Raw genomic sequence first — 23856 nt, 5'->3', positions numbered from 1 at the left:
CTCCCTCCCTACCCACACATGGTTTTCCCTATCATTAGATGCTCAATAAGTACAAGAAGATGCTCATACCATAGGAGAGGCATACCAGAACCAGGGGCAAACTAGGCAATGAAGCCATAGCCACCTCTCTCCCACCTCAGATTAACAAAGAGGAACCCTTAGGGAATGCCCACACAGAAATTATGGTTTTTTTTCCTCTCATCTCACTTTTTTTTTAGAAGAGTGAACATGCTAGAATACTCATGAATTAGAAGCAGGTAATTTGCAACTCTGTGGTACTACTTCCTCCATTTAAAGGCTTCCAGAAATTTACCATGTAAAGTCTTAGTTCTCCCTTCAGCTTTCAAGGTTCCTCCCAATCTGACCCTGCCTAGCACTCAAGTACCTACTGAATCTCTCTTCCTGCTATGCTAATCCTTCTGCCTATTATACAGAAGGCACCCACCTCCACCCCTCAATTCCAAATTCTACTCAGCTGTTAAAACTCTTTTACTCTCTCCTTTGTTTACTCCTTAAGTATCCACATGATCAGCAGGCCAGAGTTTATCACTTAATCACTCTCTAAAGATGAGAATGAGAGCTTCTTTAGAGTAGGAACCGTGGCTAAGGACCACGTTGTCTTATACTACTTCAATGTTCCTCTTAATACAACCCTGGAACTATAGTACATGATCGATAAACATATAGTTGGTTACTAGTAGGTAAATACAGATGGCAAGTCCTAGGCAAACTGTTTGATCTGCCCAAACTTTTAAAGAAAATTACCTGCAGAATAATTAAAATGACCCCCCAAATCCTAAAATTACCAGAATGTGGCATCATGGGCCCAATGCCACAAGTGGAGGTTTCCACTGGTATAACTCTTAACCTTAACAGGCTTTCCAGAAATATGAACACCCACTCACTGTAAAGGAAAGCAGATGTTAACAAACACATACCATCTGAGGTTGTAAGAATCTTCTTGTCTTTGGGGGCCAAGGCATGCCCAGCATGACTGATAACCCAAACTGGAAAGCGTCTTTTTGTTGAAGAATACAAAGCCTTTGCAAAAGGCACATAAAAGGCAGAAAAACCTGGGTTACCTAAGAAAAGAAGCAGACTTTTAGATTAACCAAAGCAATAAACTCACATAAGACAATGTGCTGACTGAAAAAGAAAGATCTATTTCTCCTTATACTTCCCTAAATGTTACTATACAAACGTAGTAACATTTACCCATACAACTCAATTTTAATATCCTTTATACCTTAAGTCTGGGAATTATCATTTAGAAAATTTCTGCTCCTGCTTTGTTCTCCAACTGCTTCAAATAAATTCTTCCTCCATGTTCCTCATCTTAATAAGTGGAAGCACCAATCATAAATCAAATACTCAAGTCCTAACAGCAGGAGTCATTCTTGGTTCCTTCCTGTTCTTCACATCCAATTCATCAATAAGTCCTGTCAACTCTGCTTCCAAAATACATCTCAACTTTGTCCAATTCTCTCCATTAGTGTTATCACTTCCCACTGGGTTTCCCACAACAGCCTCCTAACAGGTCTTCTATCTACTCTTGTCCCCTGGGAATCCATTCTTCAGGGTACCCAGAGAGATATCTCCAAACCTCAAACTGAATCACAGCAGTACCCTACTTAAACACCTTCCAGTCGTTTCACATTGTCTAAAATCATTAATACTGCCTGTCAGCCCCTTCAAGATTTGACTATGATCAGTTACAAAGCTGCACAAAAACCAATCAGTGTCAGAATCATTCACAAAGAAAACTTTACGGAATCTACTAACTGTTTTCTGGTCATTTATCACAAGTACTTATATTGTAGAGATGTATAGTTTGATCTTTGGGGGAAAAGACCACCAACTAATACATGTAGATTTTTCTTGTGTATGTACAGAAGGTATTTTTGAGGTGGGTTTGCTATAAAGAGACAGAATGAATAAGTGATCTTTTTTAAAAACAGTCAATCTGACACATCTTTGGGGGAAAAGAGTGAACTGGTGTTTTCATCTTACAATCATCATCTGTTTAACACCTTCATAAATACTAGTCCATTTCATTCAATATCTATCTCTCCAATCAATTTATCTATTTCTTCATGCTGCTAGGTTTTCTCCTCTTTGCAATTACATGACAGGGTTTTGCTGTACTGATGTAACCTCTGCCATCCTTGTCAAATTTTACTGATTTCTTCTTCATTGTCTATATCTTTTAGTTTCCTAGATAAGCAATGTAGCAAAGTGGTTAAGGGCATAGACTCTGGAGCTAGACTGCCTGGGATGGTTTTCTTACCTTGCCACTTACCAACTGTGTGACCTTTGGCAAGTTATTTAACCTCTCAGGCTTTGGTTTCCTTGTCCATAAAATGAGGATAATAATCATACTACCTCATGTGAGAACTAAGTGAACTAATGTATGTAAAATACTTAAACATTGCTCAATACACTGCTTGCTGTATAAATGTTAGCTATTCAAACTTGTCATCAGTGTCTAGCCATGATGGTAATATATGAAGGCCTTATCACCCCTATCGTTACTTTGCTTCTGTTGCATTCTGACCTAGTGACTCAAGTTCCAAATTCCTTTTTGTGATGGTGCTAGTGTCATCTTTGTTAAATAGGTGAAGACTTCCTCAAATACAGTAATGTGTTCTTTGGTCAGCTGATTAATTGTCTGCTGTGCAGCTAGAGGAGAAAGAAGGGAAACAGGGTGTGTATCAGCACAGAGTTACTGTAATATCAATGGTGGATGTGATGACACTGTTTCATGTTTTATATTTAAATCTTCAGTATGGTTGGAATATTCTTGAGTGTAAAGTACAAAGCAGTAATCCAGCTTCTTTTCAAGTGAATAGCCAAGTGTCCCAAGAGCATTTATTATATTACCCATTCTTTCTGCATGGATTTGAAATGTCTTCTGATCCAATACTGAATTCTTACATTTGTTTGCTAATTCTGATTCCAAATAATTCCACTTATTTTTTCCTTTTCTTCTCTGCCAGCATCATACTGTCTTGATTACTACATTGTGGTTTTTTGTTTGTTTGTTTGTTTTTTAATGTTTCAGTAACTGGTAGGTCCTTAGAATTATTTTCGACAGTTTCAATTTTTAAAAATTTCTTTGGAATTCTGATTGAAATTTTATCTCATTTATACATAAGTTTAGAAATATTTGATATTTTCCACATTACTGAGTATAACCTTTTAGGAATGTGTCATGTCTCATACTCAAATATTTTATGTCTCTCAGTAAAGATTTAGAAGTTTTCTTCATAGGACTAGAAAATAATACACTTTTAAGTACTATAACCTATTACATGCCAGGCAGTATTTAAGTGTTTTACATATATTAACTCATTTAGTCCTCACATGAGGTAGTACTATTATTATATCCATTTTATGGGTGAGGAAACTAAGGTAGAGAGGTTAAATAACTTGCCAAAGGTGTTACCAGTGTTATCATACAAATGATAAGTGCTCAATAAATATCTGAAGACTGAAAGAACATAAAAAGTAAATAATACTGAATTTTAAAAAGAACATAAAATTACCTAGTCTAGGATCTTCTGCATACCTTGTTTTAGTTAATCTTACAACAGCGCTATAAAGTAGCTGACATTATCACCAAGGATAATGAGTGGACAGCCATTATTATTATTACTATCATTACTACTATCATTGCTATTATTACTACAATTATTATTACATTTTAAATTTTTTAAGTTGAATAGATTTAACATGTAGCATTCTGTAAGTTTAGGATGTAGAGAGTGTTAAACTGGTTTAACTTTAAGGAGAATCCAAAGATAACAACTACATGATTTAGACACAATAGTTGCAATGACAGGATACATAAAACCAGAATGAATGAGTACTAGATAATGGAACTGCTAAAAAACAACTTTTTCTCTCTATCTCCAGGTTTAAGTCTGAGTTCTTTCCCTTAATGACTGTAAGATCTTAAGCAAATCCCCTTAAACTTTCTGATTTACTATTTTATCACCATGAAGTAAATGATAATGCCAACTACTCCATGTCCATTTATTCCATTCAGTACTATAGCTTCTTTTGTATACAGTAAGTCCCCTATCTATGAACCTTCAAGTTGCGAACTTTCAAAGATGCGAACGTGTCCCTGTATGCCAGCTGTTGTACTGCATTACTGTATATTTCAAGGTACTGTACTGTAAGATTAAAACTGTTTTCTTTTTTGTGTGTTTGTTTTTTATGTATTATTTGTGTGAAAAGTATTATAAACCTATTACAGTTTAGTACCATATAGCCAACTGTGTTAGTTGGGTATCTAGGCTAACTTTGTTGGACTTAAAAACAAATTGGACTTAATGAACGTGCTCTCAGAACAGAACTCGTTCGTATGTAGGGGACTTACTGTATTCTTTTAGTTATTTTTTTGTAATTTATATTCTAGTAGGAGAATATATACACATAACTAAGTAGGTAAATAAGATAGTTCAAGAGTGTGATAATTTCTATGAAGGAGATAAACAGTATCATATGATAGAGAAGGGACAAGATTAGGATGGCCTGAGAAAAATGTCTGAGGAGGTGGCATTTAGCTATAACTCAAAAGATGAGAAGAAATCCACCATGTAAAGATTTGAGGGAGAAGAATACTAGGATGGAAGAATAGGTGCAAAGGCCCTCAAGTAATAAAGAGCTTGGCTCCTGAAGAGAGTCTACATTGGCCAGTAACATGGAGATCCAACTTATAACAGAGACAGAGGTAGAAAATATAATGCAAAACAGTTAAATGTCATTGCATACTTCACTGCTTAAATGCTATGGCTTATGTTACACTTTATGAACCATGAACTAAACTTCCTGGTTAGGAGATCACAGAGAAAATTAAAAGGGTCTTGTTTATACAACTAAAATCAGATATATATGTATGTATATATATATCTACCTCCAGGTGTAAAGATGTTCAAAAGCATTCCGATACAGAAATGCAAGTTATACATTTTATCAAAGGATATCAAAAGGTGTTATAAACACATGGTTGAACATACACATAGTGAAATGCCTAAGCAACGTATAACAGAGGCTGTGGTGATCATCTCTAGACCCTGACTGCCAATAAACCCTTAACTACTTAACAATGCAATCGTAGACTTATGCCTTCTAGTTAATCTTGTATGGGACTAAACTTCCATATATCAAGTTAATGTGACATGGCATCTACAGAAGGTTGTCATGTGGACAGAACTTTGGGCTTCTCCATGGAGCCTTGTCTGCTCCATCTCCAATCACTGTACTCACAATACAAGACATGCCACATGATTCCACGATCCCCATATGACCACTTGAGAATTATAATGATTCAATATGTTCTATAGTGAGTTCTCATACTGCCTCCCTTTGCTTATTTCACTACTTAAAGGAAGTCCAAGGATGCTATTAGCAGAAATTCTACAACAAAAGTTCATTGGAAAAGATGAAACTAAATTAAAAGCTCCTCAATCTGTGGCTTCCAATAAATAATTCCTCATTATCATTACTAACTTAAAAGTGATGAACTAATTTTGCTATGTGTATAAGCAAAGTGATTTAAAATACTACAAGCAGCTCATGCAGCTCAATATCAAAAAAACAAACAACCCAATCCAAAAATGGGCAGAAGACCTAAATAGACATTTCTCCAAAGAAGATACACAGATAGCTAACAAACACATGAAAGGATGCTCAACATCTCTAATCATTAGAGAAATAAAAATAAAAACTACAGTGAGGAATCACGTCACACTGGTCAGAATGGCCATCATCAAAAAATCTAGAAACAGTAAATGCTGGAGAGGGTGTGGAGAGAAGGGAACCCTCCTGCACTGTTGGTGGGAATGTAAATTGATACAGCCACTATGGAGAACAGTATGGAGGTTCCTTAGAAAACTAAAAATAGAACTACCATACCACCCAGCAATCCCACTACTGAGCATATACACTGAGAAAAACATAATTCAAAGAGTCATGTACCACAATGTTCACTGCAGCTCTATTTACAATAGCCAGGACATGGAAGCAACCTAAGTGTCCATCCACAGATGAATGGATGAACAAGATGTGGCACATATATACAACGGAATATTACTCAGCCCTAAAAAGAAACGAAATTGAGTTATTTGTAGTGAAGTGGATGGACCTAGAATCTGTCATACAGAGTGAAGTCAGAAAAAGAAAAATACTGCATGCTAACACATATATATGCAATCTAAAAAAAAAAAATGTTTACGAAGAACCTAGGGACAGGACAGGAATAAAGACACAGATGTAGAGAATGGACTTGAGGACATGGGGAGGGAGAAGGGTAAGCTGGGACGAAGTGAGAGAGTGGCATGGACTTATATATACTACCAAATGTAAAACAGATAGCTAGTTGGAAGCAGCTGCATAACAGGGAGATCAGCTTGGTGCTTTGTGACCACCTAGAGGGGTGGGAGAGGGAGGGTGAGAGGGAGACGAAAGAGGGAGGAGATATGGGGATTAGCTGATTCACTTTGTTATAAAGCAGAAACTAACACACCATTGTAAAGCAATTATACTCCAATAAAGATGTTAAAAAGAAAAAGTGATTTAAAATAAAATGTTACGTCAGTCTATCAGAGATGGACTAAACATCAGGTCTATAGTGCTTTAACAATCTTTGAAATACTGTCATCCTAATTTTCCCCACAATATAAAAGTACTAGCTCCCCAAATAAAATACAATTTTGAATTCCACAAACTAAAGAGCAGCAAGAGCCTACAGCTTGCACAAAGCCCACAGAAAGGGGCCAAGGGCAGCAAGGAGAATAGAAGGGCAAACATAAAAGAACACCAGGAAACAAAATGATCTGAAAATGTCAAAGCCACTATAAAACAATGACACTATTAAAAAACAAGTGTTTGGGCTTCCCTGGTGGCGCAGTGGTTGAGAGTCCACCTGCCGATGCAGGGGACACGGGTTCGTGCCCCGGTCCGGAAAGATCCCACATGCCACGGAGCGGCTGGGCCCATGAGCCATGGCCGCTGAGCCTGCGCGTCCAGAGCCTGGTGTCCGCAACGGGAGAGGCCACAACAGTGAGAGGCCTGCGTACCGCAAAAAAAAAGCAAAAACAAAAAAGTGTTTTAAACTTCCCTTTCTCCTCAGTGTCTTCAATGAATACTCCTTCTATCTCTTCATCATATCTTAAACTTGGCTCTCCGCTATGATAGACTCTCTTCCTTTCAAGGCCCTGCAGAAGAGACCTCACTATTCTCTAACACTTCATATACCTCAAGGAGAGCAAAGGCTTTTGCAACACACCACTCCTAGCACCTAATACCAATGAGTGAGTGAAAACACCTCTGACTGGGGAAGTATAGAGTGGGCTGTTTGCTCCACTTACAGTTCATCCTACTGTTAAGAAGCTCTCCTCCTCTAAGATTGAAGCCATCTGCTTCCATCTATCAACTTTCTAGTCATTCTCACACATTCCCTGAAAACCTTGACCCTTTAAATGTCAGTTTCACTTGCCATTCCATAAGTTAGGTGATTTCAAAATCTGGGAGGCCTGACTGAGCCAACACCTTTGTCCCATAATTCATTACCTCGATCAAATTCAAAGAACTTCACCTATATCCAATTTAAGCAACGAATTCCAGTAGCCACAGCCTGGATCAGTGGTGTGCATATCAAAATCCACTAGAGGGCTTCTTAAAACCCAGATGCCCCACCCCCAGAGTTTCTGGTTCACAAGATCTGGGATAGGGTCCCCAAACTTGCATTTGTAACAAGTTCTTAGGTGATGCTGCTGATCCTGACAACAACTTTAACAATGACAGGCCTATGTCTTTTCATTACCCAGAAATCGTTTACATCCAAAGCATCCTAACTCTGATAGCCCTTCTCCAGCTCAATCTTTGACCCTTTTAGACTTCACTCCCAATATACCTGCTATTTCATCACAGCCCTGCTCAAAATCTATCTACTTGTTTTTGGTCAATAATTCCTTTCATCCTGCATATCTGCTATTTTCAATGCTGACCAATTTCCTTAAGGCCCCAATCCACCCTCTGCCATCCTTACTCTCCACAGATCACCTCAACTCTTAACTAACAGAGAAAACAGAGGTCAGGAGGCAGGAACTACTTTATTTCCTCTGACACACCTTCACACTTCTCCATTTCAGTAACCAACGTCACCTCCATTCTAGCCTCAGAAAGATATTCCTTCTCCAGTCCAAGATAATGTTTCTAATTATTTTCTCAATCCCACACTCTACCATTGCCTCCAAATCTCTGCTTCATCTAATAGCACTTGTCATGCCTATAATTTCAAACTCTCCCTCACTATTGGCAGAGCATATGTTTTTTTAAAAAAAATAAATTTATTTATTTATTTTTGGCTGCGTTGGGTCTTCGTTGCTGCGCAAGGGCTTTCTCTAGTTGTGGTGAGCGGGGGCTACTCTTCATTGCGGTGCACGAGTTTCTCATTGTGGTGGCTTCTCTTGTTGCAGAGCACAGGCTCTAGGCACGTGGGCTTCAGTAGTTGTGGCACGCGGGCTCAGTAGTTGTGGCACACAGGCTTAGTTGCTCTGCGGCATGTGGGATCTTCCTGGACCAAGGATCGAACCTGTGTCCCCTGCACTGGCAGGTGGATTCTTAACCACTGTGCCACCAGGGAAGTCCCTGTATTTTTAATTTTAATAGATGCTGACAGACTGCTTTCCAGAAAGACTGTTACATCATGGCAGAACACTGGAAGTTTATTTTCAGAACAGGTTAAACCAAAGAGAGATTCTGGATCAGAAGTCTTAGCCCAGTTGAGAACAAAAGCACTATACTGCGAAAGCACTATACTGAGAAGAAACACTGAAACTCCAACCTCCTCTCCCTCGTTCAGCTCTGAACATTAGCAGACAGGCTTCCATTCCTCAAATAGGATACTTGGAAGATTCCTTCCTGGAAAACTGAACAATCCAAGAAACAGCTACAGATACTGAAAGCTGGAAATCCTCCAATGAAATGCTAGGTCCCTACCCAATCACCTTAAGGTGAGGATTACCTAAGGTAACCAACCACTCCGTTTTGCCTATCCTGTTGTCATGGTTTTAGTACCGAAAGTCATGTGTCCTGGAACACCCCTCAGACTAGGATGGCTGGTCACCCTAGGCATACCTGTGGACAAGCCCCACCCCTGAATACAAGCTTCCAATAAATTTTTTACATCTTCCTCTTCAAAATGAAAGGGTAGTCAAGGATTATCAAACATTTGAGGAAAAACAAACACTAATAGAAACAGAAAAAGGAATGCAGCAAAAACTCTAACAATGCAGGAAGCCAAAAAAAAAGATAATGCACCCACAAAACACATGAAACAGAAGACTATAAAAAAGAAAGAACACAGAGCTCTGAGAATTGAAGTTAAGTTTCTGGCTTAAAAAGGTCCACCAAAATCCAATGTATGAAAAACAGCCATACCAAGGTGCCTGACTATAAAATTTCAGAATCTTAGAACAAAGAAAAGATCTAAAATATTGTTTTGCTGGCGGAGGGGGGGAGCTTCACATACAAAAGATAAAAAAATCAGAATAATATCAAGACTTCTCAAAAACAGTCTGAACCCTGGAAAACAATGAACATGCCCTCCAAATTCTAAGGAAACCAATCTCCAACCTAGAACTCTAAGACATTTTCTGACATGCTAGAACTGTGAAAGATTACTTCCCATGCACCTCTTCTCAGGAAGCTCCTAGAAGGTATGCTCCACCAAAAACAAGGGAATAAACCCAGAAAAAAAAAAATACGGGATCCAGGAAACAAGGAATCCAACCAGGAGAAAAGTGAAAGGAGTCCCCAGGATGGCCTGTGTAAGAAGCCTAGAGAGCAACCAGTCTAGGCTGGAGCCGAAGAACACAGAGTTCTGGGAGGGACAGCCCCCAAAAAACAAACCAAAACAAAACAGAAACCCTATTACTCAAAAAATGAGAAGTTTTTTTCACTTCTGGAGAATAATTTTAGGATAAATTACCAATTGAAACATAGAAAACTAAGCAAATAAAAGGCACAACCATTAATCCAGGGAAAACAAACAAAAATGTACAAGAAAAGAAATCATAATACCCCATAGGCCTAGCTGTGTACATGAGATGATATAATATGATACATATTAACAGTTTCATTTTCAACCTTTAGGCTGATATATATATATATATATATACACACACACACACATATATTTTTCAAGCTCATATTTTTAAAAACTGCTTCAAATACCTACAATCAAGCATCTCCCCCTAACATTCTATTGATACTGATCCAGCATAAATCACAAATGACCCAGTTGACAAATCCCAGAATAAATAAATGTTCTACCATAATCTTATAATCATCTTGAAATGAGACAGTAAAAATTATTTTAAAAACTATCAAAAAATATTATTTGATAAAGTTCTAATTATTCTAAATATTGTTAAGAAATTTTAAAAAGCAGATTATAAAACTACTTATGGTATACATTGTGATTTAAAAAATGTATATAATATATATACTATTAATGCATAGATGACAAAGAAAACGTCCAGCCACTAAAGTATCAAGGGTGGTTGTTATCAATGGTTTGAGTGATTATATTTCCTTCTATAAGGATTTTTATATTTATCAAATTCTCTTAAAATCAGAAATAGTTACAAGTATCTGTATACAGTCTTCTCATCCAGATTTTTAAACTTACCAGGAATAATGAAAATAAGCAGTTTAGGCCTGTTGGCAATTTGATCGCTAGTGAGGTCAGTCCAGGGCCCACACTTTAGAACCTGGGTTTCAATTCCACAACATAGAATGAATTCCTCGTGCACAGGAATTTCTTCCTTGATTTCTGAGTCCATTTCTAAATAAGGGGAGAAGAACAATAATGAAGAGTCACTAAAATATAAAACTTTTGAGCCAAAGACAATATTCGAGAATAAAAAAGACAAAACTCAATATACCTAGAAGGAAATGTCACAAAGAGATATGAGAGATATATGACTATTCAGCTATTCTAGATCACAGGATTGAAAAAAAAATTAAACCACAAGAGAAGAGAGAAAGAGGGGCATGTCTTTGGTGAAATTAAAGACTACAGAGGAGTGTGAATCAAAACAAAAATCCCACCACTCTCCTCTCCAGTCTAAACTGACAATATCCATGGCTAACTTCCACTTGCCCTCTGCTGGAATTCTTGTATAGCTATATGCTCTACCAGTGAGAGAAGTCCCCCTACCTTCACCTGGTGAAGTCTGGTGAAAAAATACAGAGGCTATGGCTGCCCTTGTACTCTCTCAGATAGAACTGTAAAGAGGGACAGTGAACTCCTTGATGAGCTCTGAGTTTTCTCCTCTATTAATCTTCTCATCCCAAATTCTGTAAGTATATTTTTATACATTATTAAAGCATTATATTATTAAATTATGAAATGGATAGGTGGAAGAAAACAGAATATGAGATAACATCATGAACAATTTTCTGAATAATCAATATATGTGCAAAAATGCAGTCCCAAATTATTTATATTACCCCTCCACCTCTGCCTTCCCTGTGTCTATCAATACGACCATGTCCCAAACTTTCATTGTTCTTTCTATCCTCCTCTTCAGCTATCCTCCTTTCATTCAGAGCCCTCTAGAGTCTAGATTATAAGTACCCTTAAAGCTTTTTCTCCTCTTTCCACTTTATGCCAAGCTTGTACTCTGGTCTATCTTGTCCCTGCATTTCCTCAGTGTCTTCAAGCTTTTCTGCTCCTATACCTTTGCTAATGGTTTTAGCTTTGCTAATACTCTGCCACCACTTCTGGAATGCTTTCCCCCTTGTGCAACTTATCAATTTATTGCCTCCAAATTCATCCTTCATTGCCTTCTCTGGAAAAATGGATCTGGGTCTTTTAAATATTTTTCCTCTGCCAACTGATATGATGTTAACCTTGAAGAGTGTGCTGAAAGAGAGACACTGCAGGAAGAAGGATTTCTCCCCTGGTTTCAATGTACCCTCTCAGAAGATTTCTGGAGCACTTGTCCCCTCACCCCCGTGCTCAGGCTGTGAGGTCTCTCTAGAGCAGTGACTTCCAACCAGAGACAATTTTGCTCCCAGAAGACATATGGCAATAAATAAAAATAGTTTTCAATGTCACAACTTGGTATCAGGGGAGGTGTTACTACGAGCATCTAGTGAGTAGAGGCCAGGGATGCTGCTAAGCATCCTACACTGCACAGGACAGTGCCCGCAACAAAGAATCACTAGCCCAAAAGGTCAATAGTGCCAAGGTTGGAAAAATATCTGGAATGAAAAATTTTCACTTAAAAAGTGGGGACTCCTTTCAAAATTATATTAAAAATACACTGACTGACCAAATAAATAAAAGTATCATCTCACCTTTTCTTGTGGATTGATTTTTAGTTCACTTATAAATGTCACTGTAGCCCAATCTTTGAAACTATCACAAAATACAGTATATTTATAAATGTCTTATGACATTTGTAAAGTGTTAGAAACAATATTAGATTTAACTGTTATACACAGTATTAAATTAGAGCACTGACAGAGAGAACACTGGCTAAATTTAAGATCTGCACCACAAGAGAATCCAAAGTTATTAACTGTATTCAACTTATAAATACTTAACTTCAAAGTAAATGACATCTTAGGAGTTTGATTAGCCACAAAGTTAATGAGAATGCAAGTAGATATGAAACTTAAACAGTCTATGAAAATTAGAAAACAAAAAAGCAACAACTCTAAACCACTTCAAGTAAAATACAGCTGAGAAACACTGAATTAATGTACGTATTTGTAAAGCATCTTTTTATTTTACTTCACTCTTATGTTTCTGAATCTCACACAGCCAAATAAAAAAAGTACAGAAAAGCTTTACTTTCTTCCTTACCTAAGAATCCAAGGTAATTCAATGCTGCCAACAGTGGGCAGGTTAAGACAGGACAATGTGTTCTAATATATATTATTAAAGGCTGATGGCCCCACCTTCAGCCACCACCTACAAGCAATTTTAATGATCAGTTTTGATAAGCAGCAAGACTTAGGCTGGATAAAAACCATGTGTACAGTGTAGATATAATCTGTACAACTTAGGCAATCCTTACTCAGCTAAGCATAGGTGTTCATCTGCTTATATTAATGGGTTTCTAACTTTATTTAGTAAAAGAATTTTTTTCCAATTAAATCTTATACAAACCTAGACAATACACAAAACTGAAAAGCAGCATTTGACCACTATAAATGAGTCCCTCACTCAGCTTTAGCATCCAAGTAATGTCTGCATTTTATTTTGGCTACCCAGAATTCTACTTTATCCATCATGTAAGAACTGCACATGATAAAAAAATTTTTTAAAGAACTCGTTGCAATGTCCAGGTAGCCTTCAATGAAGCTATATTACATTTGAAAAAGAGATAGTAAGATACTTTTCTTTCAAAGTTAAAGCACAAACAAAATCTAAAAATAACTTTTATTATTTATCATGTATATAAGGCAGATAAGAAGCTGCTGAAACTTCTTCAAATGACAAAAATTTTATATATATTATTATCAAATATAAGTTGTGACCCGTGTTACTGTCCCACAGTTACACAAAGCAGAGCGTACACTCTGCATGTATCTGCACTTTGGCAATTAATTAGTGGTATTCCTGGGCATAGTACTAAACCTACTTGTAAAGTATTTAGTGACTAGATAAGTGAGCATTAAATTTTTAAAGGCCCAGGGAAGAGATACAAAATTTGTAATTGTTATCAAAACACAATATAAGAAGTATAAATACATACAAAATTGGCAGCGGAAGCTTTATTCCAAGTTCTTTTTTTTTTTTTTAATTAGGCTGGTAGCAAACTTTGACATGCTGATGATCTCTGTAGTATATTAAATGTTTGGTATATAATAGAAGTGAGTCTAGGAGTTGTTTTAAATTAGAGAGGCTTTTTTAGTTTAAAATGTACATTAGGGCTTTCCTGGTGGCACAGTGGTTGAGAGTCCGCCTGCCGATGCAGGAGACACAGGTTCGTGCCCCGGTCTGGGAAGATCCCACATGCCGCGGAGCGGCTGGGCCCGTGAGCCATGGCCGCTGAGCCTGCGCGTCCGGAGCCTGTGCTCCGCAACGGGAGAGGCCACAACAGTGAGAGGCCCGCGTACCGCAAAAAAAAAAAAAAAAAAAAAGTACATTAAAATTAAGTTTGATCCTGAAGTGGGTAGGAAGGTGGGCGAAATAGGTGAAGGGGATTAAGAGGTACAAACCTCCAGTTATATAATAAATAAGTCACAGGGATGTAATATGCAGCATAAGAAATATGGTCAATAATATTGTAACAACATTGTATGGGACATAAGTAAAAAGAGAAATAGACAAATCCACAAGCATAGTGAAAGATTCTAACACACCTCTTAGAATGATAGAATGAGCACAGAAAAAAAATCAACAAAAATATATAAATTTTGATTGACATAATTAATATTTATGTTAACATAATCAACATAACTGACATATATAGAACTCTACACCAAATAAGTGCAAAATGCATATCCTTTTCAAGTGTACATGGAACATTTACCAAAACTGACCACATACTTGGCCATACAGCAAGACTCAACAAATTTCAAAGAACTGAAATAATATAGAGGATGTTCTCTAACCACAGTGGAATTAAGCCAAAAATAAATAACAAAAATAAGAAAATCTGCCAATTTTTGGAAACTAAGCAATATACTTCTAAATAACTGATGAGGGAAAGAAGAAATCACAATGCAATTTAGAATAGAATAATGAAACAAATAATGAAAATATGATATATCAAAATGTATAGGATACAGACAAAGGCATGAATGCAAGAAAATTTAAAGTCTTAAAATGCTTTCTAAAATATTTTCTAAAATAGTAGGAAAAAAAGGCTGGAAATCAAGGATCTAACTATCTATCTTAAGGAGTTAGAAAAACTAAATGAATCCAAATAAATAAAATAGAAAAAGTAAAATAACAAAAAATAGAAATTAATGGGATAGGAAAAGAAAGTTTACATTTGAAAAGATTAACAAAGCCAAAAGTTTGCTCTTTGAAAAGACCTATAAATAAATAAACAAATCCCTGAGAAGACACATCAAGGAAAAGGGCACAAATAACCAATATAAGAAGTGAAGAGAAGATATCACTCCAGATTTTATGGACATTAAAAAGATAATAAAAGAATACTATGAGGGACTTTATGCCAATAAATTTGATGTGGGCAAATTCTGAAACAAACACAAAAAGGCTAGAAACATCTTTATAGTCCTATATCCAGCAGACATTGAATTCGTAACTCCTAGTCCAGATGAGAGTCAACATTTAAGGAAGAAATAATACCAATCTTACAGAGTTGGCCAGAGAACAGAAAAAGAGTGCCCATTTATCAACTCATTTTATGAGGCCAGTAAACCTTGGTAAAATACCTGACAAGGGCATTATAAGAAAGGAAACATATGGGACAACCTCTCTCAGAAACATAGATGCAAAACTCTATTCAAAATATTAGGAGACCAAATTCAGTGATACATAAAGGGTATACACGACAACCAAATTGTGTATAGATCAGAAATGCAAGGTTGTTTAAACATTCAAAATGTAATCAATGTAACACATTAGTAGAATAAAGGAGAAAGATATATAATCATCTCAATCAACAGAAAATACACTTGATAAAATACAATACAGTCATGAAAAACTCTTAAAAAAGAAGAAATAGAGGGATTATCTTTTACAGAATCTAAGAATCTATAAAAAACCTACAGCAAAAACAACAACAACAAAACCTACAGTAGATATTTTACTAAGGGTGAAATACTAAAGGCACCTCTGAGTTTGACATCAAGACAAGGAAGTCTGCTGTCAACACTTCTATTCTACAGTGTACTTGAGGTCTCTACCAATGTAATAAGACACAGAAGAGAAATAAATATATATAGATTGGATTGGAAGAAAGATAGCTGTCATTAGTCACAAACACCAAGATTATATACATTATATGGGTGTTCTAGTTATGCCTGCTGCATTATTCCAAAACTTGGTGGCTTAAAACAACCATTTTATTATACTCATGGATTCTGTGGGTCAGGAATTAGGAAAGGGCATAGCAAGAATAGCCTATCTCTAATCTGTAATATCTGGGGCCTTAGCTGAGGAGACTTTTTACTGTGGGCGGCAGGGGGCGGGGGAATGCACCATTATGTTTATTAGAAGTTGGATTTCAATGTGTGCTCTAGACAGATTACAGAATAAATACCCACAACTTGAGAAAAGGAAGTCCACAATTCATACAAAGTGCTCACTACAGAAAGTTGCTGTGTCAAAATCCAGGCAAGGACCACACTCAGGGCAGCCCCTCCTCTCCCACTGCCCTCAACAAGGGCTGTACTATGGTTTTTAATTTTATTATTTCTTTTACTTATCTTTATTATTATTATTATTTGCTTCTCCTGTGGTCACTGGTGGGTGTGATATGTTCACTGGGGGCAAGAGTCTTCTGGAAGTGACAGTCCTCTGGAAGTGAGAGTCCTCTGGAAGTATCTTTATTCACAAGTCTGATGACTGATGCTGCTTTCAGATAGGTTGCTGGCCAGGAATATCTATACATGTCCACTCTGTATGGTCTCTCCACATGGACTATTTTGGGCTTGTTCACAGCATGAGAACTGGGTTCCAAGAGCAATTGTCTCAAGAGGAACAGACTGAAACTGCATCACCTTTTAAGACCTAGTCTCAGAAGTCACACAGCATTACTTGCATGTTAGCCACAAGCTCACCCATAGGCAAGGGGAGCAAAATGGACCTCTCTAAATAAGGGAAGTATCATATCATATGAATAGTATGTGGTATGGGAGTTATTGTTGTGGCCAACTTTGGAAAACACAATCTGTCAAAATAGGTTAAACAAAGATTTTAGTTCTGCAGACCCTTCCAAATTATATTATTAAGAAGATTGTGAAAGACAGAGAAAACACAAGATTTCACTAGAGTTTGGAAGCTATCAAAATAACCTAAGCAAGAAATAAGGGCAAGAGTGGGAAAGGAGTGAATGAGAGACTAAAGTCTTGGTAATAATTCTGTAAGGGAATCCAGGGAAGGGAAAGTGACAAAGATGACTTGGATTCTGATGCTAAAGATGAGGGGAATGGAAACACTACAATCCTATCATCAATAAACAGTACCATTATTTTTAATTCTTGTAGTCTTTGGGTATAAAATATCTCACTCTTTAATTTGTATTTCTCTGACTACTAGTATATTTGAACATCTTTTCATGTTTGCTGGCCTTCTGGACTTTCTTTTCGGTGAATTGTCTATTCATATCCTTTGCCTGACTTCCAAGTGGGTTATTTATCATTTTCTTATTGGTTTGTGAGACAACTTTGTATATTGCTGATACTAACCCTTTTCTGGACTCCTATATTTAACATGTAGCTTCCTAGATGTTTACTGTAATTTTTATTATTCTAGTTTTTACATTTTAACTTTTAAGCCATCTACATAAGAATTCAATTTTGTTTTTCTTACAATAGAGAGCTACTTGTGCTAATCCTATTTAATTTTAAAAAATCATCTTTTCCCCACTTTTTCACATATTAAATTTTCATACTTACTGGGAAATACGTTCTTAATCACAGTGCTATAATGTCAACGAATCTGGCAATTGGGTCCATGGTTAATTTTTAATTATTTGGTAAGGGTAGAAATCGAACCAATAAAACCAAGAATCAACATTACCTAAATCTGAAGTATGGCCAGTGAAAGTTACCTGTTGTACTTAAAATCGTCAGTGTTATTCAAGGGAAAAAGGGGGAACGAAGGGAGCTTTCTGAATCTGGAACTATGTCACAAAACTCCTTTAAAAGTTTTAGTAAGCAAATGTAAATTTTTCATTTCATTTTTGCTTCTTGGTTTCTTTTTTCTAGAATTCCAAAATTCCCACTCCACCTGCTAGTGGGATACTACAATTTGCCATTTACCAAGGTCTAAATTTCCTTCTTCATTTCCTTCCCCATTTCCCTTTTATTAGGTTTCTAATAAGAAATTGACTGAAACAAGGAGAGAAAAATTACATGTGTTCACTTTTCTTCTGCTAATTAAAGCAATAATTCTGCTGAGAAGATTAAAATCTTGAGTAAGATGATTAGTTTATATGCACAAATAATCCACAGCTATCATTAATTTTGCTCAGAAATTACATGGATATTCAAAGTAATTCTCCTTAAACAATAAAATACTTTATAAAAGAACCAAATGTAATTATAGAATTGAAAAGTATAATACATTTCTAAAAACTTAGTGGATGGGTTCACTAGTAGAGTTAAATTGACAGAACAGGATCTGTGAACTTGTAGACACATCAATAGAATTTACTAAATCTAAACAAGACAAAAACAGACTTTTAAAAAAATGAGCAGGATCTCAGGGACTGGTAGGAAACTAACAAATGGCCCAACGTTTGTATAACCAGAGTCCCAGGGAAATAGAAGAAAGAGTATGGGGCTGAAAATGTTATAAAAAACAATTGATAAAAACCTCTTTAATTTGGCAAAACACATAAAACCTACAGGTTCAAGAAGCTGAGTTAACCCCAAATAGGATAAAACCAAAGAAATACAATACAAAGCATATCATAGTCAAACTTGAGAAAACTAAAAACAAAGAAAAAAATCTAAAAAGCAGCCAGAGAGAAATGACATATTACCTACAGGTGAACAATAATTTGAATGTTAGCAGATTTCTCATCAGAAACCAAGGAGGCTAGGAAGAAGTGGCAAACGTTTTTCAAGTGCTGAAGGAAAGTAACTCTCAACCCCAAATTCCTTACCAGAAAAAACTATCCTTACTATCCATCAAGAATGAAGGAGAAATAAAGATATTCTCAAATGAAGAAAAACTAAAGGAATTTGTCACTAACGTATCTACCTCTCAAGTAAGATCTCTTAAAGGAAGTTCTCCAAACAGAAAGGAATAAGTGAATAAGGTTTAACTTCAGATAAAAAAGAACAATGGAATAGGTAAAAGCAGTGGTAAATATAATGGATTATGTTTCTCATCATTAGCTTCTTCAATAGTATTTCATGGTTGAAGCAAAAGTTTAATGTGGTATTCAGTGTATGTAGAGGAAATCTGATAATTATATTTAAAAAATGGAAAGGGTAAAAAGATGTAAATGTAAGTCAGTTTTCTACACTTCACTTAAGGCAGTAAAAGGTCAATACAAAAGTAGGCTGTGTGATGTTATGTATATATACTGTCATATCTAGGGCAACCATGAAAAAAAGAAGTATACTAAGAGATATACTCAAGAATGTAAATAAGTCAAATAAAATTCTAAAAAGCATTTAAGTAACCTACAAGGAGGCAAGAAAAGAGAAACAGAAAAATGATAACAGAGGAAACCAACAACAACAATAAATAATAAAATGCCTGAATTAAGCCTTAACATACCAATGATTATTTTAAATACAAATGGTCTAATTATACTGGTTAAAAGGCAGAGACTGGTAGAATGGATTTAAAAAGAAACATGACCTAACTATATGTTGCCTAAAAGAAACTCACTTCAAACATAATGACATTGGTAGGTTGCAAATAAAAGAATGGAAAAAGATATATCACGCTAATATTATTATTTTTAAAAAGCAACAATGGCTATGCAACTATCAGATAAAGTAGACTTTAAAGCAAAGAAAATTACTGAACAAGGAGGGACATTTCATAATGATAAGATTAATCCACCAAGAAGACATCCTAAATATATATGCACTGAACAACAGACATTCAAAATACATAAATCAAATACCAATAGAGCTAAATGGAGAAACAGAAAATTCCACAATTATAGTTGGAAACTTCTAGCAATGGAAACATCTACTAGACAGACAATCAATAATATATGGAAGAGCCTAACAATACCATCAACCAACAGGATATAATTGACATGCAATTGACATCCAACAACAGCAGAATACACATTCAAGTGCCCATGGAACATTCACCAAGATACACCTCATCATGAGCCATAAAACAAACGTAAATTTAAAAGAACTAAAATCATACAGCTTATGTTTCTGACCATTGTGGAATAAAACTAGAAATCAGTAACAGAAAAGACAACAGGTAAATCTCCAAATATTTGGAAACCAAAGAGCACACTTCTAAATAATCCATGGGTCAAACAGGAAGTTGCAAAGGAAATTTTAAGAATACACAGAACTCAATGAAAATGAAAAGACAATACACCAAAATTTGTGAGATGCAACAAAAGCAATGCTGAGAGGGAAATTTATAGCACTATATGCTAGCATTAGAAACAAGAAAAGGTCTCAAATTAATAATCAAGAAACTAGAAAAAAGAATAGCAGAATAAACCTAAAGCAAGCAGAAGAAAATGATGGAGCAAAAATCAATAAAACTGAAAACAGAAAAATTAAAGAGCTAGTTCTTTGAAAAAGATCAATAAAATCAATAAACCACCACTGAAAAATAGAGAAGATGCAAATCACTAACATCAGGAATGAAACAGGGGTTATCACTAAAGACCCTACAGAATACTATTGCCCTGATACCAAAACTGGACAAAGACAGTACAAAAAAAGAAAACTACACGGGAATTTCCTGGCAGTCCAGTGGTTAGGACTTGGCACTTTCACTGCCTGTGCCTGGTTCCATCCCTGGTCCCTGGTCGGGGAACTAAGATCTCATAAGCCATGCGGTGTGGCCAAAAAACAAACAAACAAAGAAACAAACCAAATAAACCCCCAAAACACAACTACACACCAATACCTCTCATATCTATACCTTAACAAAATATTAACAAATAGAATCTAGCAATGTATAAGAAGAATTATGTGGGATCTATTCCATGTATACTCAACATTCAAAAATCAGTCAGTGTAGTCCACCATATCAAGATGCTAAAGAAAAAACATATGATCACATGAATTAACTAAATGCACACCCTATGACACAATAATTGTACTATTGGGCATTTTTCCTAGAGAAATGAAAACATATTCACAGAAAAACCTTCAAGCAAAGATTCACAGCAGTTCTATTTGTAACAGCCCATAACTGGATACTACGCAAATGTCCTTCAACAAGTGAATGGTAAAACCAACTGTGGTACAACCATACCATAGAATACTACTCAGCGATAAAAAGGAACAAACTATTGACACACTCAACAACTTGGATGCATCTTAAAGGAATTATGCAACCTGTCTCGTGTAGAAAAATAAAAAAAAACCAAGGGTGACAGTTTACAGTAAGGCCTATGTGTGGATGAAAAGCAGCATGAGCACTAGGTGTCTGCTGCAAAGAACTTCAACAGAGCTGTGAAAGTCAGTGTACGGGTCATTCTTTAAGAGTTGATGTTTACTAAGTGCTTATTACACATAAAGCACTGTTCCAAGTGTTGTATGAATTATCTCAGTTAATAAAATAATCTTATCAAGTGGCTACTAATGTACCCCATTTTATACATGAGAAAAAATGAGACAGACTATTTCTGAAAAATACCATGATGCATGGCACTCGGTAGAGGCAACAAGGCCCGCAATTGTTTCCCCAAAATGCTGCACTCCAAATTCAAGGGAGCAAGCGCCGTTTTGACCTTGGCGCCACGGAGAAATATTACAGCAGCTAGAGTGAACCTCAAATAACTGGCTAGGGGAGTGTCAAGTTCAGAAATTGGTGCAAGAGTCAGTTCTCAAGGATACCTGGTGTAACAAATTTGGGAGAGGCGTGGGGGAGGAAGTTGATCCTGATGAGAAACTCGATTCCAAACCAAAAGAGCCCGTTAATGGACAAGGTTGGAAACTGAGACCCAGGGAGGGAAGAGAGTGACTTGCCCAGGGCTACAGGCTTGGTTGGTACAAGAACTCAGACCTTTAGAGTCCCCGGCCCAGACTCTAGTCACTTCTAGTCATTTCTGCCCTGCCAGTCGCCCAACGTCCTGGACCTTACCCCCCGAGAGAGGCCGCCATAAGACTCTCCACAGGCGGGCTACAGTTAGCAGTACAAACGGTACGTTCCCGCTGGGCAAGCAGCCAAAGGGGCTCCCGGCCAAAGTGGGCCCGAACCCCCGAGCGGTCGCAGCCGTCTGGCTAAGGACAGCACGGGCTCTCCGAGGAGCCATAGAGAGGAAGGGTTCCAGCTCCCGCGTGCCTGCCCGGCCGTCCTTTCTCCTACAAAGTCACCCCGAGCGTGGGAGGCAAGTCCTCACCTGTCAGCCTAGAAGGCAGCTGGCTCTACCGTGGCCGTCTCGGTTAGGCGTCACCGGGACCGGAAGTCCCGCCTCCCTCTGACGTCACAGCCGCCGCGCCGCGCCGCGCCGCGCACCGCTCGCCGCTCCCGGGAACTGGGTCCTTCAGCACATGTGGTGTGGTGGGGTTTGGGAGGTTCTTGACCCTGGGTTGGGACCTGTGGCCCAGATCCAGCGAGACCGCTGGGAAGCTGTCGCTATGCTGAAACTTTATCTTCCCTTTCATATGAATTTCATCCGCCTCTTATTTTAGTCATCCTTGATACACTTCAGCTTCCCTTTCTCCATTTCTCCCCCATGCCCATGTTTCCCTTCCTACGTTACTGGTTGCATCTCTTCCCTTCCTTTCCCCACATTCACAGGCAAGTTGGTTCTCAGTTGCCCTGTTTATTAGCATTAATATGCCCGGCCTCTGCTACTCGGCCCTTTAGCAAAATGCTGAAAATGCCGATTCCAGAGGTATTTCGAGCTTACCACATACGAACTCCATGAAGACAAAGGTCATATATATCATCTTGCGACTGTTGGCATCTTCAGCACCTGGCACCTAATAGGTGAGCGGCATATATCTGTTCAAAAATGCAATAGAGAAAACAAAGTAGTTTTATAGCCAGGGGTAGAAGCAGACAAGTAAACTGGCAAATCAGTAATCTCCCCCACACATAGAGGAGAAGACTTGATCCTTTTTCATTCAACATCTCAGTGATAGGCACCACCTTCCAACCAGTTGTTGGAAGTTGACTGGTACCTCTTCATTACCTTCCCTGCTTTCACTTTACTTCCTAAATATAATAGTCAACCCAATGAGTTTAGAAGATGCTACTCACTGTGCTAAGAGCTTCTCATGAATCAACTCATTTTTAATCCTCACAGCAACCCCAATGAAGTCAGTATTAACGTGTGACCATAGCGTCTGGAAACATAGACAAATGCACAAAATAAGTGAATGATTACATTGCAGTGACATTACATGGTATGTTCAAGGTGTTGTCCCTCGTTACTAATGCACAGCTCAATGTGTGCAAAATTCCGATGAGTGTGGTTCAAATGCAGCCGTTCTTTCAATTCTTGCATATGCATTTATGGTGCATTGCTCAAGTGATTTCTGTCTCTGATTTCATTAAATAAGGCTGTGCCAGGAAAGTTAACCAAAGGGGTTCCATTTTTTTTTTAATCTATCTTTCCAGACCTTTGGCCAGTCTGTGTTATTATCCCCATATTATTTTCTGTTCAAATAGTTTCTACTTTCTACCTTATAGGCACTTATTAGGATTGCACTTCCCTTATAGTTCAGGGGTGGGGAGTGGAGGAAGGGAGGGACCAAGGGGATGTGAGTAATTCTGGCCAATGAGTTGTGAGGAAAATGCTGTGTCACTTCCAGCTGAGCAGTTGATTTCTTGTGTGAGATGCTCCAAAACTTCACTTTTTCCTTTGGTGCGGTGATGGCAACATTTGAATGATGTCTGTCCCAAGAGCCTGTGTCCTGCAGTAGCTGCTGCTACATAAAGCCTATTGACCATCCTGTGATGAATACTTTGGAGAAAGAAAGAAACCTCTGTTGTTACTTTTGGTGTTC

At 37.3% G+C, this 23856-nt stretch overlaps 1 protein-coding gene and 1 pseudogene across 3 annotated transcripts in view; one reads left to right on the top strand and one right to left on the bottom strand.

Moving 5' to 3' along the window:
* The window catches only part of LDAH (lipid droplet associated hydrolase), a 94293-nt gene extending 71962 nt beyond the window's left edge, over positions 1–22331 (bottom strand). Inside the window, exons 1-3 of one of the 2 annotated variants that reach the window (XM_022574359.2) lie at positions 22242–22331; positions 10703–10858; positions 939–1082 (exon numbers count right to left, since the gene is read on the bottom strand). In XM_022574359.2, the coding sequence (XP_022430067.1) occupies positions 939–1082; positions 10703–10856 (298 nt within the window). In that variant the 5' untranslated portion in view covers positions 10857–10858; positions 22242–22331. The remainder of the gene's footprint in view (positions 1–938; positions 1083–10702; positions 10859–22241) is intronic. The other variant, XM_089923395.1, reaches the window with a different exon arrangement.
* The window catches only part of LOC149747799 (N-acetylneuraminylgalactosylglucosyl-glucoside beta-1,4-N- acetylgalactosaminyltransferase 2 pseudogene), a 106832-nt pseudogene continuing 99776 nt past the window's right edge, over positions 16801–23856 (top strand). The window contains exon 1 of the transcript XR_016395510.1: positions 16801–22834. The product of XR_016395510.1 is annotated as an N-acetylneuraminylgalactosylglucosyl-glucoside beta-1,4-N- acetylgalactosaminyltransferase 2 pseudogene (transcript). The remainder of the gene's footprint in view (positions 22835–23856) is intronic.

This window comes from Delphinapterus leucas, chromosome 13 (genome assembly GCF_059928025.1).
Source record: "Delphinapterus leucas isolate spDelLeu-1000000601 "Yukka" chromosome 13, BTC_Dleu_Yukka2, whole genome shotgun sequence".
Classification (NCBI taxonomy): domain Eukaryota; kingdom Metazoa; phylum Chordata; class Mammalia; order Artiodactyla; family Monodontidae; genus Delphinapterus; species Delphinapterus leucas.
The sequence above is the reverse complement of the archived record's forward strand: the minus strand, read 5'-3'. Positions and strand labels throughout refer to the sequence as shown.